Source organism: Syngnathus scovelli, chromosome 12, assembly GCF_024217435.2.
Source record: "Syngnathus scovelli strain Florida chromosome 12, RoL_Ssco_1.2, whole genome shotgun sequence".
Lineage (NCBI taxonomy): Eukaryota > Metazoa > Chordata > Actinopteri > Syngnathiformes > Syngnathidae > Syngnathus > Syngnathus scovelli.
In genome coordinates this window covers 3,236,902-3,255,061 of record NC_090858.1, presented here as the reverse complement: position 1 = coordinate 3,255,061, position 18,160 = coordinate 3,236,902, and the positions used below count along the sequence as shown (strand labels likewise).

Here is an 18,160-nt window from a genome sequence, read left to right as displayed (position 1 = left end):
CACCTAGAGGCACAATTGAGAAGCACAACTCGAATGACAGATAAGGTGCTATACTGGCGTGTGACGATAGATGGCAGTGTCGACCAAATAGTATGTTTTTTTTTTTTTTTTTAACCCAGCCAGGCCTCACCCTGCGGCTCGGTAGCTAAAGCTTGTTTACCTCTCAACAAAACCATACAGCCAATAGGAATGCAGGACAGTAACCCATCAAACCGTCACGCTGCACCCTTCATTCATTCACCCCACCCAGTGACGATTTTTTATTTTTTTATTTAGTTTGGACCGGTTTGTCAAAAGCCGAACACTCCCTTGTTGCCCTTTACACGGGATTTAAATCAATGTCTCCGCGCTGTTTGCTGTTGACTCCAATGAGGAGGAGACAAAGGGAGGGAGGGCGAGAGAGCATCGCATTCAATGAGGGAGAGCGAGCGAGAGAGCCCTCCATCCTTCCTGGTTGGTGGTTTTGATGCGCATCTTCCTTCCTGCCCTCCCTCCCTCTCTCGGTCTCTCCTCCCTCCATCTCCTCCTCTCGGCGCTCGTCTAGTCTGAGCCGGCCTAGCTCCCTCACGCCGAACCCCGGAACCGAACGCAAACCATCTGGGTGCGAGTCGGCCGGGGCCCCACTTGGCAGGGCAATGCTGGGCTAAGCTAGCCAGCCGTTTGCGCACTTCCTGCCGGCTTGGCTTTGTGCTGAGGGGGATGTAGAGGAGGAAGGTGGGATCCGAAGACGCCGCGTCTGCTCTGTGCCCGTCCGCCGAGCGGCCTCTTTGCCAGGCTCTCCCCCCTCACACAAGATGTCGACCAGGACGCCATTGCCCACGGTGAACGAGCGTGACACCGAGAATGTAAGTCATGTCGTTTTTATTTTTCGCTTTATTTCGTGAGGCGTTGTTTCAGTGCGGCTGGGGCGGGGAGGGGTGGGGGGGTTAATGGCAGCGGCTAGCTAGTGCGACGGAGGGCTACACCTCACACGTCCAATAAGGATTCTCCCCACCACCGTCGAGAACCCACCCGGGATCTCGGAAGGTCCACTTGGCGTGGATGTGACACTTAAGGGCTAGACCAGACAACGCATTGCGTCAACCTGGGTTGAAGATACGGCACCGGGAAACTAATCGTGCGGGGAGGGGAGGGAGTTTTCAATATTTAGGGTCGGGGGGGGTGTTATGTTGCCCTACTTTTTCGCTCGGAAGCATCGCAATGTGACATCCATCACCTCGTGGGCCCCGAGCTGCACACTCGGTGCTGGAGGAGGAAAGGGAGGAGGAGGAGGCGGTATTATTCATAAGCTTCCCCCTCCCTGACACGACACCGACAATCCTATGCTGTCCATTTTTTTATGGTAACATATTTAAAGATCGTACAAAAGAATCGGAGAGGTGTTGAACAAAATCATTCAAGTGAGGATCAGCACAATGACCACGCGAAACACTCCCTTTTGTGTTGAGGTCTCCCCTTATAGCTTGAAATGCTAAAATTGCCCCCCCAATTTTTTTTTTGAGGTGCTTCAAGTTCTTAAATGCTTCAATTTGAATGTTTGGACTGCCAGACATGTAATAAAGATAAATATTAATAAATACTACAAAAGAATAGGGTTGTTTATGATCAAAAACATTCAAGTTTGCTGTATGAGAACATAATAAGCTTCCTTATTGTATTCAGTGATCATTTGGTCCTTGAATTACTTTATTAGAAATACTTATTTCAGGTGTTTTGTGATTTTAGAATGCTATTCAATAAAGTCCGTGTAATTACGTTGCAAAATCCACTTTTGCCCTTGGGACATGGAAATGCATTGTTTTGGGGTGCTTGAAAATGAAAATGTGTTTTTGAATGTTTGGAATGCTCTTTGTACACGGAATAGTACAATAATGAAATATAACGGCCCTTTTTTGTCTTTAGAGGTCCAAGTGGTGCTCGGAGTTTACTTTGGGAGCTTGAAATTCTTGGATTTGAGTGTTTTGAGCGCTTGGGATTCATGTTTTCTCACAACAAATAGCTAGAAGAAATGTAGGGCAATACTGAAACACACAGTTCAGCATTAGGTTGCTGAATTTGATTTATAAGCATTAGTAAAGTGGTTCAACATGACCTTTTGTCGAGGTGTGCGGACCAAATGTGTTAGACATACTGTTTTAAAGGTCACGCCAGCCATCTTCTATGTTTAACACTTTGAGCTGCAATTTGGTGGTCTCAACGCTCTAGCTATATTTCGGCTCCGATGTTGTTGATTTGAAAATCGGTACACCACTTTCTAACTAGCATGGTTAACACTCTGATGTTGTGTCACAAAGCGGAAAAAGAGCAGAGTATTCTTTTTTGCAAAGTAACTTCTTTGTACTACTACATTTTAGCATGAATGGCTCTTTAAATGGCGGCAAGTTTGTGCTGATATCCATTTAACGTGAGCTTGAATGGAATTGGAGAGGGTGTGCAAACTTTTGCAACCACCTTATTAATTTTTGTTAATTGTGCAGCTTGTAGGTTATACTAATGGTGGAAAAAGTTATATCATCTCCCAAAAATAATTTGCACAGGGGGTGTGTAGACTTTTTATTTGTCAGTAAAAGGCACTGGCATCGGCCATCTTGCAGCAACAGGCCCACCAGCAACCGAAGTTCATTGCATAACATCTTCGTCTGTGAAGACCACATGGAAAGCTGTTTGAGGATTTGTTCAATATACTCGCTCGCCGCTATTGTTTCTTTTGAAATCATGGAAAGTGACGCACCAGCCCGTCAAGAAGAACCTGTCCCGGTTCCCCGTTTTGGTTCATTCGCAATCTTTTTTGGGAGCAGGCCAAGTGCTCAATCAAATTTATTTTTCTCACAAACACAACCATTGCAGGCCCTTGCGAGGAGAATCACAGCAGAATTAACTCGCATCATGATTCCTTTTTTTTTTTTTTTTTTTTTTTTTTACAGCACTCGTCCGCAGACGGCTTTGTGGAGCCCCCGGCCCCTCCGACCAAGTCGGCGAGTCGCCACAGTCTCCCGCGATGTCGCAACTCCTTCACCTCCACCGAGGAGCACCCGCACATCGGGAACTACCGCCTCCTGAAGACCATCGGGAAGGGAAATTTCGCCAAGGTCAAGCTAGCGCGTCATGTCCTGACTGGACGAGAGGTAAGGAAAGACACGACCATATGTGTTTTACAAAATAGAACTTTTGTACCTCGATTGACTTTAAGGACTTTTTCTTAGTTGCCCCGAGCATCATGTATGTGGTCACATTAGCAGTACTGACACCACAAATATATTCCTCCCCCGGTTCGGAGCGCTAATGTCCTTGTCGCCGGCCAATGTTAAACAGGCGTATTGGATACGAGGTCCGGGTCACATGGGAGGAGGGGGCGGGGGGGTCAGTTTGCTCGCTTTGTTTGCCCGAGCGGCTTTGCTGGCTCATCAGAATGCAAAGTCACGGATCAGAGTGCGGGAACGAACATTTGGAAAGAACACAGACCAATAAAGGCGATGCGATCTGCATGCGAGGGTGAGGCGAAACAAGTGAAAGAGCGCTGTGAGAGGTGGGCGGTGGGCGGGGCAAAGCTTGACCGATCATCTGTCAGTCACACTCGGTTGACTTAAGGTTTTTCAGTTGGATGACAAATGCAAAATACTCACAAGGAGCTGCTGTTGACCACAACTCACACCCAGATGCTCACGCAGAAGTAACCGGACAACTCTTGATGTCATTACTTCTAATATTTTGCAACATTTATTTCTAATCACACATTGACAAAAAAAAAAATTGCTGTCATGAGTCCGCATGTTGATTGCAAACAGGAATTATACTCAAGAGGCTCTCAGCCTATCCGCACGCTCGACAGAGAACAAGTGCTGGGAAGATCTAAATATAGACACACTGTGTGATAAAGCAAACCAGAGCTTCTATACAATATGGTAAAAAGTTGAGCACACTGAATTCATGAATTGTGAATTTAATTTTGCTACTCCTGTACGCTATCTTTAGAAATGGATCGGGGGAATATCTGTAGTGAGAAACATTGTGACTGTGCATTTCTTGATATCGATCGAAGTTGTTGCCTTTTGTAAACGACGGCCCAGCGCTCACAAAATGCTGCCATCTCTCTTTTCCTTTTGCACTTTGGGCCGATCATTGAACCGCGTGCCGATGACCCGTGCAACCCGCCGGGCGGGCCAAGACTGACCTGCACAGTCATGTGCAATAAATATATACTTTTTTGTCACTGCTGTCTTTTATGCTAATCCTTCCCGTGTTTACTCGCACGCCTTTATTTGCATACTAGCATTCTCGTAAATAAATATATTCATGTCAATCAGAAAGCTTTACAAGGTGCGACTCAGCCGCGGCGTGTTTTGGTAAAACTACCACATGCGGGGAAATAATGAGCATGGCAACAAACAAAATGAAACTCCCTGAGAGTGGGAATTAGTTTTGACACTTGCTGAGTTTCTAACACTCCCCTCCCCCTTGCATTTTGTCTCCTAAGGTGGCAGTCAAGATTATCGACAAAACCCAGCTGAATCCCACTAGTCTACAGAAGGTGAGTCCTGCTAATCATCTAATTGTAATTTTCATTCATTTGTTCTTAATATTTCTCTACCATCGAAGTAATGCCAAGAGGAAAAGCCCCAAATTATCAGTGTATTTTTTTTTCTTTCAATTCTTGCAAACATTTGTCATAATGACAAAAGCGCTCCAGGGTGTGTTTGATTTATTCACCTCCACCTCCCTTCCATCTCCTCCCGTTGCGCTCACAGTTTGTTTTGCGGTTTGACCGCAGCTAAAAATACAACCGCCTGTCTCTTCCTTGCTTACCTTTTGTCAAATAGTCATGAACAATTACAACAAAAGCCACTCTTGGCCCATTCTAAATCTGGCACTTTCTTATGATTAATAAACACACACTGATTCGGAAAAACTCAGTAGAACACTTGCTAATATGTGTGTGTGTGTGTGTGTGCACCTGCTTTGAGTTTTGTACCTAAAAATATCGTAGGTTGACTGGCAGAGGTGCTTTCAGATCACATCATCGCAGCTCCAACGAGGAACAAATTTCCTTACGGCTGTCATAAAGGGCCATTACAATAATCACACCTTGTAAAAATCACAACTATGACGATAGAAATTTATTCATCCCACAACGGGGAAATTGTCACATACCTTGGCTCGACTGGTGATTCCATCTCATCGATAATAAACTAGCGTTAAGGGATTTTTTTTTTTTCGATGGAAGTGACGCTTGCCAATTTCCAAAGAAAGCGTGACGGGTTTTTTTCCCTCCGCTGTTGCGCAATATCTGGTCTGGATCGTGTCTCCCACATCCAGCGCTGCTCTCCCGTCCGCAATCTGTAATTGACTTTGACCATAATGGGATCTGACTGCAATTGTTCAGCTAATCAGCACAAAAGGAGACACTCATCTCATCGAAGCGAGATTCATTTCGGCGTGCGGGGGCTCTTTTGTTTAACAGCCTATTATGTGGTTTGTAATCTGTGCACACACATCGCTGTAATGAACATCAGCGGCGAGACGATTCTCAGTTTGAGTTCAATCCGGGTTAGGAGACGATCGCTCGGATCGTTGCGCTGCCAGGTGACGAGGCGCCGTAGCGGCGTCATATGACTTTGTCGGAGCGCCGACCAATCGGATCTCAGCTATGAATTATTCAGCGCGCCTTTCAGATGTCTGCTTCGGTTGCTTTCAGAGGAGTCAACACAAGCAGATGTCCTTTGGAGTTTTTAGTACATGATTACTTTATTTACTTTGAATGTTGAATCAAAACAGTGTTTGTTATATTTATGACTTAAGTGGAGTTTGTTTCTGTTCTAATTCCAATTTAATCCGCCTGATGGAAATTAATGACAAAAGCACTTAGCGTATATCGCGCTCCTTCCACTGAGGTTAAATGAAAGACAAATATCGTAAAACTTTATTTCAGCGGTTTTCAATTTACGACGTGAGTCCTCTCCGTACGACCGAAATCACTAACCTGTGCTATTATTAGCGTGATAAATACTTGTAAGTCATAAATATAAAGCAACCTTGGCTGATGACAAAGCACATTTACCTTAAACTTGACTTTTGGACCAGTTTGAACAGTTTTTTTTTTTAAATCAAAACGCAATTAGATGATGCGGTTGTACCTAATTTTTGAGGTTATACCTGCTTGCATATTTCAATGTCTTCCACTTCACCTCCCGTGCTTGACTGTAACTGTATACAGAAGGTCCATCTGCAATGCAGACGCTCGTGTCTCATAATGCACCAATCCGTCTCCTGGCCTCAATCGATGACCTCATTGACTCGCCGTGTCCTATGCCATCCTCGGGAACAGCAGCTACTCGAGATGCATTAAACGGGAACGGCCACAGTCAACTCCCCCCCCCCCCTCCACACACTCTTGGCCGACTGACATGTGAGGGCGGCCAGTAAAGCTTCAGCATTGTTACTGGGCCGTCAAGTGTTGCCGGGTTTCACATGCCAGCCGGGTGACGCTAATTAGAGTCCACGAGGACTTTTTAGCACCATGTCATGGAGGGCATTTTGGGTTTAGATGTCTAGTCATTCTTTGACAACATTGCTCGAGGATGTCTGAGCTGCCTCAAGCATTAGTAGAAATGGAGCATGGCTATTATCGCAATCACACACAAATGCAGCATGTTGTTAGCTATTAGCTTATATAGCCTATCACCGCTAGTTTCTAATTCTCCCGCAAGCGGTCGACGATACACACAGCCGCCGGTTTTACTTTTAATTACTTTATCGAACAAACGGTAAGAAAGCTGACCGCAACTCACGGCAAGTAAATCAACACGCAGGGGTGGCTAATGGTTAGCCACTTAATTGGTGACTTCTGATGTCGGAGGGGGCAACACTGCGTATACCTCGGTGCACTTCTATTAGTGCGGCTCTGCTTGCCGTCGTTGCGGTGATTGATCGCCCATTGCACGTGTCGTGTTAAATATGGCTTCCTGTGTTGCTGAGCAGGACGCTTCTAAAAGCGGATACGAGCAACGTGCAGTCAACCCTATCGATGGAGTGACTCGGGTGTCTTTACATGCACAGTGGACCGGACACAGTTAGCTTGTTCATCTTTTAAACTGTGGCAAATCTGGGATGTTATATTTTTTTTATTTTATTTCCCCTACTTTTGGTCTCTTAGTAGGATCTCGGTAAAAACCACAAGGACTGGAACACAGGATAATGAAAGAAGCAGACTTTGTGGTTGTCATTTTTAATATCATTATTGGAGGCTCCTGCGTGTTGATTTAGTTTCCAGATTCCCGCCACTGGCGCCTTTTTTGGTAGTTCGTCAATCTGACACTGAGTTTTCTCTTCTTGCGACCTCCTGATGGGCTCGCCATGTACAGAAGCTGATTTGTTTGCTTAATGTAAAAAGCAAGCTTGCAAGTCTCTCCAATCGGAGGACAAATCGAATCAAAGGAGTTCAAAATTCAAGTATATCAAGGGCGAAAAAATAGCCTTGAGCAATTTTGGAGAAACAAGATACTTGGAATAATCGGGGACTTATTTCACTCCGACTCAATGACTTCTACCAAGATGAGGAAGACGAAACAGTAAACAAAGGACAACGATGAAGGACGTCCAGTGTTTTTTTTTTTCCTGGCACATGGCTGTTATAAAAAGAAAAGGACGAGCTTTGTTTGGAAAAGACACCATTTGTATTCTTCCCGTTATGTTCCCACTGTTGCACAAAGGGTACTTTTGTGTTTATTTTTTTGTTTACCTGCTCAGGGAATGGAGAAGGGGAATTTAGTCTCAGCGTCTCATCCTGAGATGAGTGCTTTTTGTACATTGTTTTGTGTGAACGAAGTAAGCGCCGCTTCTTTGGCTGCCTGTCAGCATGTCTAAATCCAATCTTTAGTACTACTACTGCGTTTGATAGCCCAACAGAACAATACCAGAGTGCCGAAACTGTTAGCATCCTTTCCTAGCTGAAAATCAGGCTATTTTTAAGAGTTGACTCTCCATCAGTTATAGTTAACAACTTAGCCAGATGCTAATTGTTAGCCCGTTTGCCTATGAGATTTCCTTTTGTATGTTAGCATTAAGCTAGCAAGGATGTTGTTTTGCGCTCTGAAGTCCGTGTACCTATGTTAGCGTTAAGCTAGCAAGGACTAGAGTATTTTATTTTGCGCTCTGAAGTCCGTGTACCTAAAAAAAAACTTTTGGTCCATCGAGACTTTGGCGTTTTGACCGCACACAGGAAATGAGGTTGCCGAAGCGCCTCTTGAAATCCGCCAAGGGAAACGCATCATGTTAAGACATCTGTGGGTCAGGGGATGTTGACGCGGTAATGTTTTTGTAGGCATTTCAATCCTCAAAATAGGACTCTTCTATTAATCCCTGCTTTCATCCCCGCTCTGCCCTGTCTGACTCTCTGGCCCTAATCTGTAAATAAGGACTGTTTATTTTCAATGTTGAAATGCTGTTTCAGAACGCCGGGATCCAATTCCAAGGTCGATACAGGTTAGGAATTGCTTCAGCCACTTTTATTTTGAAGGTTTATAACTGAAGTCGAAGATGCTCATTCAGAGATACGCCCTACTTTTGTTTATATCTTTTCCAACAGTTGTGAAATAGTCCGCCCATCAGATTCGGGCTGCCGTAATGGCTGTTTACACGCATCTCGTGCGTTATCCAATGAGATGCCGTCACGCCCGGGGCCCGACGACGGCCTCGGTCTGGTTCGGATGAGCGGAAAGCAATCGGGCGGACACGTCAAATGTTGAGGCTGCTTAGTCGTGCATTTATTTATGACTTCATGTGTTCACGGATGCGTTTTTACTGCTGCGTGTGATTCCGTTGATTTCCCTTTTACACCACAGATATAAAAAAAAAAAAAAATATTGGAGGGCAGGACATGATTCCTTTTGAAACACGATTCACTCCCTCATGAGAGCAATGAGGACTTGGTAACAATAATGTCCTTGTTGGAGGAGCATCTGTGACTGAAATAGTCCAGCCAGTCTAGGTAAACGTAGCCGGTCTGATAGATGTTGGTCTGCGTGGAGGGACTGCAGTAATTAAGGCTGGTTTGGGAGTCTAGGTGCCTCTGGGCGGCTGGAAGTAGGTCACTGGCACAGACTACTGAATCTCCAAACGTGTTGAACAAAGCACGTATTGTCATATTTGTGTAATTAGCGTGCCGTCGTTTTGGATTCTTTAAAGTTCTCTTTCAACTCATTGATTAAAGGGATTGAATTTCAGAACAAGGCTAAAAATGGATTCCAGCGCTACTGTGTGGCCTTGCACCCGTAGATATTATTGACATTGACACCGGGGCACCCCCCCCCCCCCAAATGAAAGATCTCATTATGCTCCGTCAGCCTCGGCGGTGACAACATCGCTATTGACCGTTCTGTCGTTTTCCACAGCTCTCGTCAGATTTGTTGTAATTTTCACTTCCAAGCGCCTGCACGCATGTGAGGGGGCTTCGGGGTAGTGACGCACACGAGAACGAGCGAGGCAGGAAGAGGCAGACATCAAGATGAGATAGCGACTCTTTAATCCAGCCCTCATTCATAAGGATGAAGAATGTCCATCTTGATGGCCAAGTCATATGAACTGAGGCCACAGCCCGTTTTGTTTATTGTCTTCTGCTTCAGGCCATTCTCGAGCCATTGTAGTTGATTAATAATAAGCTTTTTTTTTTTTTTTTTAACAGACCTCGAGTTTCCTGCATGGTTTGTTTAAAAGGCATTTGAGACATTAGAATAGAAAGCGTGGCCGTGACAAAATAAGGTCACGGAAACAATTTAGTTTGGCCTTCAATGTATTGGAATAGAAAATTGAACAAAGGATCATTTTACGTTTGGAGTGATTTATGACCTTGCGGGCCAAAAAGCTGGAATGCTGAAAAAGAGACGCCGTATGGTCTGGCATGTAGTCATGAATGCGTGTTGGATATCTAATATTTATGTAAATTGGGTGGCAATCGTATATAATAACTTGTCAAAATGATATCGGTCACAATATGCTATACAGTATCGGAATACAGGATGGATTTACATATCTGGTAAAAATGTCTTTTCACAGTCATCAAGTCTCTTATAGTTTGTTCGTCAGCTTTTAAATTAAGATGATTTAATTGAAATATATAAAATGTAAACGATGAAGTGCTATTGCAGCATTTTGATCATTACTGGTGGTATAGACAAAGTCAGAAATCGATAGAAAATAAATGGAGGGATAGAATAGATCTTTATTGTCATTGTCTCACTTGTACAACGGAATTTAAAAGTGCCAGCTGATCAGTGCATAAAATAAATAGAATAAAAAGATTAATAAACTACAATCTAAAAGACCTACAGAAGATCAGGTTAGCATTATTGCTACCGCTAAGTGACAAATTTGTCTGCCGTTTTTAAAATTCTGTTTCATCATGTTCTGATTGTCCCTTTTTTAAATTTGACTTCCTTTCTTTATTGAATTAACTGAGTTTTCTCCTTGCTGAGAGTGTCTAGCAGTAGAGCCTGAGAGCGGAAGACAGAATTAGTGAATAAAGTACCTGAGAGGTCCCAACTGGGTCGGGCTCAAGCCTCACTAAACTCCATCCGATGACCTAGAAACAAACACATTTACTGGCTTATGCAACATCTTGATTGCCTTACCGACTTCTCACAAATGTAAAATATAAATCGCAGGTAAGCAAACAAAGACCGACGTCACCGTTGACGTCAAAAGTCCTTTTTTTTTTTTTAAGAGCGTTGGCGGCTCAGGCGGGCAGTCAGCAGAATGTAAATGATTCAACAGCACCTCTAAGTGGCTGCAGGAGCTCGTCTGACATGACGCCAAGCCGCTCTTAAAGCTCTGCAGTCAGTCGATAAACATGATGCTGGGAGAACAAAGATGAGTGTGGATGATTTTATTGGACTGGCTGGAAGCTGCAGTGTGTCGGTGGATATTTATTCATTTATTTATGCTACTCAACATCCTCGAAAAACAAAACTGCGCATCAGTCATGATGCCTTACATAGCACCCAAGTCCCATGATGCTCCACTCTTCTCGTCTAATCCACTTTGCAACATTGTGCGCATAATAGCATTTTGCAAACACGCCTTATCAGCATTTTTCAATAAGACAAACGTCTCTGTGTGTGTCAACAGCTCTTCAGGGAAGTGCGGATAATGAAGTTACTGAATCATCCAAATATTGGTAAGTTCTGATATTTGGTAATGACATTAAAAGTCACTTTTAGATGGGAGACAAGAAATCAGATTTGGAACGGGAATTTTTTTTGATCCAATTTTTGGTTAGATGAATGGCAAAAATTAGATCATTCAATTTGGATTATTTATATTTAGTTGTTAAAAATATTTTTGGAGCCAATTAATACTTTTCTTTGTTATCATAGTCAAGCCTAAACTTGTTTTTGCGCCCTCTGCAGTAAAATTATTTGAGGTGATCGAAACGGAGAAGACGCTCTATTTGGTGATGGAGTATGCCAGTGGTGGTGAGTGAAACTTTATGCATATTAAAAACACATAAGCCCCGCCCCTGAGTCCTTTACTCCAGCATGCATTCACGCTAAAGTTCCTCTGCATTCTCCAGGTGAGGTGTTTGACTATCTAGTGGCTCACGGTCGGATGAAAGAGAAGGAGGCCAGGGCCAAGTTCAGGCAGGTGAGTCAGCGACAGCAAGATGATGCTGTGTCACAGATTGCGGAGGCTCGCTCCGCAGCTGCATGTGCTGACACCCAGTGGCGCGCCATCAGCATTGAATCGAAGCTCGTCAAGATGACTCACACTGTTTGTAAACCGCGCCTAACATTTGACCTGTGACCTTTTTTTTTTTTAGATTGTGTCTGCTGTGCAGTATTGCCACCAGAGGAGGATAGTTCACAGGGATCTAAAGGTGACGAGACAAATTCTATGGATATTTCAGATCTTCTAACGTGTCTTTTCGCCTTCAGGCCGAGAACCTCCTGTTGGACGCCGACATGAACATCAAGATAGCGGATTTTGGCTTCAGCAACGAGTTCACTGTGGGCAGCAAGCTGGACACCTTCTGCGGTTCTCCACCCTACGCCGCCCCGGAACTCTTCCAAGGGAAGAAGTACGACGGACCCGAGGTGGACGTGTGGAGCCTCGGGGTCATCCTCTACACGCTGGTCAGCGGATCCCTGCCCTTCGACGGACAAAACCTCAAGGTGAGCATTTTTTCTCACAGCTGCGTGCCAGCCAGGTATTTCCTAAACGGATTTTTTTTTTTTGGGTTACGTGCATCAACATGTTTCCTGAATGAACCGATTGAGTAGAATTTCCTGTTTCTAACATTAGGAAGAGCGAGACTCTCCGGAGGTTTATCCGGCCTACTTTAGTAATGCACAACTGCCAAAATGATTCACGAGGCGGCGGCAGTTTACAGAGAGGAAATGTGAAACACGTTTTGTTCATTTTCATGCCCATGAGTTTTTTTGCCCCCAGTATGGAAGTTCTGTTTTTATCACGGGAGGATCATTGATTTTTTTTTGTGCAGAAAGTCAAATGTACATCAAAAGTTGGATTGCAATTTTAAGTTTGATGATTTTTTTTTTCTCCATGCAGGAACTGAGAGAGCGGGTCCTGCGGGGCAAGTACCGCATCCCCTTCTACATGTCCACAGACTGTGAAAACCTGCTGAAAAAACTACTGGTGCTTAACCCGGTCAAACGTGGCAGTTTAGAGGTAATTTTTGTTAATTTATTTTGTTGGGAGGATTCCTATAAGACGGTTTTGTCGCTTGGAGCGTGTTTGGCCGCCTGGCTCATAGAAACCATGTCAGTTCCCGGTCGATACCGCCGCTACTGAAACCGAGCCGATGCTCGTCGCTAATAACAATTGATCCGTTTGTTATTCAGCTTTGCGAGTCGTTCGAATGTTTCAAAACAGCGTCACAGTTGAATGTCATTAAAAGTCGTCACATGGTGGAATCAACAACATTCGAATTGCCTTTGTCAGCAAATCATGAAAGACCACTGGATGAATGTGGGTCACGAGGAGGAGGAGCTTAAGCCGTATATCGAGCCCGAGGCCGACTTCAGCGACTCGACCAGAATAGGTGCGTTGTAGCCACCGCCGAGGTCGCCTTGGTGAGAGTCACTCGCTTATTTTCCCTTTTACCGACAGAGCTCATGGTGACCATGGGATTCCCCAAAGATGAGATCACAGAGTCCTTACAAAGCCAGAAGTATGATGATGTCATGGCCACTTATCTGCTGCTGGGAAGAAAAGCGCCAGAGGTCAGACTCTGTCTCATCTCAACATCATCACCGGTGTTAAATGCAATTTAACCTCACTTCATTCACTGCCAACTGCCAGTTCGAGGGGAGCGAGCCCCTGACCAACAGCGTCCTGGGTCAGCGGCAGCGTCCCACCAGCGACATCAACAACGGCTCCAGTATTTCTCCCGCCCATCCCAAAGTCACGCGCAGCATCTCGGCCAATCAGAAGCAGCGCCGCTACAGCGATCATGGTGGGGATGATGGTGGTGGGGATGGTGGTGGTGGTGGTGGTGTCGTAGAGAAACGAAGTATAGTAACCCCCTTTCTTCCCGGCTCGGAAAGTGCTGCTGGCTGAATACTGTGGAGGGGGGGAAGTTGCTGACACCTGTTGCCCGGTTACAGTCAAGTCCACCTGTAAATGACGCTAAAGAGACAATATAATATTCTTTTCTGTGCAGTTTTGAAGTTGGAACAGATTTTTCATCTAAGATTTTTGTCCCTCCTAGTTTACTGTACGCGACAACTGAAACAAAACATATAAGAAGTCAACTTTGCTAGCATAATGCTAACGTAATGTGCTAGCATAATGTCAACGCAAAGAACGGGCTAATGAAATTAGCATAGAGGTCAGAGTCATGTCAAAGCAGCTTCCTCCTGTCATGTGGGACCGTTGTGTCTGGTGACCTCTGCTGGCCGGCTGCGTTGCTGCAGCGCCTCATAGCATGAGGAGCGATCGGCTTTGCTTTGTAACACATTGGAAAAAAGGGTGTCGTTGCATTCTTTGTCGATTGGAAATGTCCACGGTGGTTTTGTAAATTGTGTCCTTCAGTGGCTTTGCTCGATGTTAAGGTAGTCAATGGGTCTCATTCACTGGTGTTTGAATATTTTATTTATTCTGAAGTTCCATTTCTATTACACTCCAGGTCCGAGTGCCTATACTGTCATATAAAATTATTATTCTTATATTTGTGGACAATTAAATTTTTTGCAATATCCCATCCAGTGAATGAGGCCCAACGACCTTTTTAATCAGTATCTGCTGCTCTTTTTATTTGTTTAGCCTTCTCAAAAGTAATTTTCTTGGTCTGGATTCTTTTTTAGTGGGTCCCTCTGTACCGCCGGCGGTGTCATACACGCGGCGGGGTCAGGCTTTGAGCGTGGAGAGCGACCACCGAGAGGAGTGGGACGGTGCCCGCCGACTGGAGCTCAGCACTTCCAAGGGAGACGTTCCCGCGTCACCACTGGGAGTGCAGGAAAGAAAGAAAACCACAAGTGGTGTCGGGGTGAGCACTCCTCCCCATGAGATGGCACCAAAGCTCTACTTTTGTCCGATTGAAGCTCCTCTCCTGACTTTTTTTCTTTTCTCACCACAGACAAACGGCTCAATGACTCGCAGGAACACGTACGTGTGCGAGCGATCCTCCACCGACCGCTATTCGGCCATTCCTAACGGCAAAGACAGCAGGTAACCACTGTTCTGTTTCAAACGTGGTCTGAGAGGAGCCGTCTTCATGGGGCCATTTTGAAACCCTTTGCTCCTGTCGTATCAGTTTAACCGAGGTGTCGGGCAGCACCCCGTCGACTGCAGTGACCTCCGCGCGGCCTCGCCACATCAAGTCCATGTCATCTTCGGGACACCCTTCAAAGAGCACACTGCCCCCCATTGATGACAGCACGGAGTTGAAATCCAGGTGAGCGCTCACTTATTTTTTATTCTAATATTGGCCACCAGAGGGCAGTAAAATCCCCAAGACATACACAGATTTGATGATGAAACTTATTCGAACCTTGATTATGCTTCGTGACACAATACAAAAAAATATATATATATTTTTTTGTTCTTTCAGCTCCTCTCCAAGGGGTCCCTCCACCTCTCCTTCCGCACACAGTATTAGCACCCCCGAGAAGAACCGCTTCCCGCGGGGCACCACCAGCCGCAGCACCTTCCACGGCGCCCAGCTGCGAGACCGCCGCAGCGCCACCTACAACGGGCCGCCGGCCTCGCCCACGCTGTCTCACGACACGGGCGCCCTGGCGCAGCAGCGACGAGGCACCTCCACTGGTATCATCAGCAAGATCACCTCCAAGTTTGTCCGCAGGTTTGTAGTTTAGATAAATATGGACTCGTTCTCCAATCCCATCATTTTTTTTTTGTTAGGGACCCGCATAATTTCTTGCGAAAAAAAATCTAGTGTCTGGTTTTACGCCCACATTCAACATTTGAGTTACTTCACCGCCCTCCCCCTCTGTCTCTCTGGCTTACGTCTTTCTTTTCTTTTCTTCTCCTGCCCTTGGCATAGAGCTCTGTCTTTCAGGTCCACTCGGAGGTAGGACAACACTTTGTGCCCCTCTTGCCCGACCAGCAACAAATAACGCAGGACGTTTTAATAACTCCCTTCAAGTCCCTCTGTAGCACCTCCTTTGCCTATTGACACCTACTTGTTGTTATGCTGTTTACATTGTCACTCTCTCTCTATCTCTCTCGCTCTCTCTCTCTCTCTCACTGTTTCTTGTCCACTTACCTTGAGAAGCAACCTCACACTCACCGGCTTCATTGTAACATGCTCCTCATGTTGTTGCCGCTCTTCCTCCTCCTCCTGAAGTCTTACTCTTGCCCTCCCTCCCTCTTCGTCTTCATGCCGAGAGAAAAGAATCGGGCTCGACGGAGAGTAGACCAACTCGCAGGAGATAGGAGTTAGCCTTATTGTGTGGATTCTTTCCTGGCATGACGCCTGAAGCCCCTCGCTGTGTCACACTGACCATGATGATGGAGCGGGCGGTGTTTCCATGAATCTGGCGGGAGTATCGACTAATTGTTTTTCTTGGTTTGATTTCAGGGTGCCCAGCGAGGGAGAGGCCAGCGCCAGGACAGATACACCCAGGTGACTATTCTTTTCCAGGGCAGTGAATAAGTTCCACGTTTTGATTTCATCTGCTGTGGTCTCAGGAGCGCGTCGGGCGACCCCAAGGAGGACGGCGGCCGGGACTCCAAGCCGCGCTCGCTGCGCTTCACCTGGAGCATGAAGACCACCTCGTCCATGGAGCCCTCGGAGATGATGCGGGAGATCCGCAAGGTCCTGGACGCCAACAGCTGCGACTACGAGCAGCGCGAGCGCTTCCTGCTCTTCTGCGTGCACGGCGACGCCCGCCAGGACAACCTGGTCCAGTGGGAGATGGAAGTGTGCAAGCTTCCTCGCCTGTCACTCAACGGCGTGCGCTTCAAGAGGATATCGGGCACGTCCATCGCCTTTAAGAACATCGCTTGCAAAATTGCCAACGAGCTCAAACTGTGACGCAACAGCAGCAGCAGCAACAACAGCGGGCTCATCTCATCACTGGATTCATGCACTGAACGTCCTCGCCGCGCATTATCAGGGTGGCCTCGGCTGGTAGCGTGCAATACTGGCCACGAATGTACTGCACAGAGGAGACGGCCTCATCGGACCCTCTGTGACGGCTTACAGCGACATCTTTTCCGTTTATTTCAAACTGTCCGTCCAGGCCTGTGTGTGTCTTTCTCTCTCTCTCTCTCTCTCTCTCTCTTCCTTTCAAAGGACACATAACATGCAGTATGCAGCTGAACACCCTGCAATAATGTTTTTGTTTTCTAAAACGACTACTACCAGATCTTACGCTGAATAACTAGCCGCTTTTTCCACCTGTGTTCCGCGAGTATGTAGAGCAGGCTGGAGCTCATACTAAAAACTATGTAAAAAGAAATGTACTGTATGCATAACATCTGCAGGTACTGTATATTGATTTTTGAGTTGTGTACAGATTTTCTTTCATGGGATTTTTTTTTTTTTTCCCCCAATATAAGTGATGTCTCTTAGAGCATTTTCCTTTTTTTTGCTCTGTGAATTTATTTTTAAAAAAAGCCTGAATAGCGTTTTTCCATTTCATGTAACGAGCACTAAATTATTTTGCGGAATATGAAAGGGAGACGTTCCCTTGCCTTTTGTGTTCTATTTTATTTGCTTATGGAGGAAACGAAACGAAAAAAAAAACACAAAGTTGCACCATGTAGTAGTAAAACTGAAAATGTGTTCACTTTATTTTCTCTGGGCACTAAGGGGGCGAGGTTCATGTGGAGGTCCCTGCTGCCCTTTGCACAAGTTTTCTCACTATGACAGTATGCACCTGTTGTTTCTTTCCTTTCCCCCAACAAGATTTGCTGGTCCTCATTTACATTAAAAGCAGGCATTTAAATCAGTTCGCCAAGAAGCATGAGAAGTTAAAAAAAAAAAAGAGAACGTTTGTCTCAACACCCTTGTTTGGTCCTGCATCTCCACCAATGTGATACTTGTGTATCTCTTGTTTTTGTTCTGGATTTATTTTTTGTTAATTCAGCAAATTTTATTGTATTTATTCCATTACATTGTAATGTGCTGCTTTGTAGAAATAAGGTGTGCACTTTGTTGGAGAAAATAAAAAGGATTTTATTTGTTTGTATTCATTTCATTTCATTGTTGACAGTTAATATGCGAATTTTTTATGTCGTACCACAACTGCCCTGCGGGAGGCAGCATGGTGCCACAGTGCGTCCACGTTGCATAAAATTTCAGACGAAAAAGGTGGACAGGTGAAGAAAAAAAAAAGAAGGTCCTAATTGGGGAATATACGTCACACAGCACATCTCTGGCCCCCCTTCGACAGTTTTACGACTGGAAGGTAAGTTAAAATGTTTGTCTGTCTAAAATGTACTGGTTTTGTTAGAAAAAGTACTTTAATTGTCTTTTTTGTACTGGTGTCTTAATTGGTGTATTTTCAGTCCGGACGCTAGGGGGCCTCAAAAGTCAGAAATTCAACACAATTTCGTTTAAAAGTTTAACGATTCTAGATTTTAAAAAGTAGTGTAGAAACTATGAACAATTAAATAAGCGAAAAGGAGCAAGATGTACTGATCACTGTAGAAATTTATTTTTTTTAAATTTAATGGGTAAAAC

At 45.1% G+C, this 18,160-nt stretch overlaps 1 protein-coding gene across 2 annotated transcripts; it reads left to right on the top strand.

Moving 5' to 3' along the window:
- The first annotated feature begins 214 nt into the window (after positions 1-214).
- Positions 215-17,666, top strand: mark1 (MAP/microtubule affinity-regulating kinase 1). 2 transcript variants are annotated; one of them, XM_049736582.2, is made up of 19 exons: positions 215-845; positions 2,925-3,125; positions 4,475-4,528; positions 11,119-11,167; positions 11,400-11,465; positions 11,564-11,634; positions 11,810-11,866; positions 11,925-12,161; positions 12,559-12,678; positions 12,952-13,051; positions 13,120-13,232; positions 13,312-13,465; positions 14,316-14,497; positions 14,588-14,679; positions 14,765-14,905; positions 15,062-15,313; positions 15,515-15,541; positions 16,052-16,096; positions 16,162-17,666. In XM_049736582.2, exons 1-19 carry the CDS (start codon positions 795-797, stop codon positions 16,505-16,507), a joined length of 2,358 nt encoding a protein of 785 aa, XP_049592539.1. In that variant the 5' UTR covers positions 215-794; the 3' UTR covers positions 16,508-17,666. The 2 variants fall into 2 exon arrangements, with proteins under 2 accessions (XP_049592539.1, XP_049592540.1); XM_049736583.2 differs by lacking the exon at positions 15,515-15,541 and having other exon boundaries at positions 219-845.
- Positions 17,667-18,160: the final 494 nt, after the last annotated feature.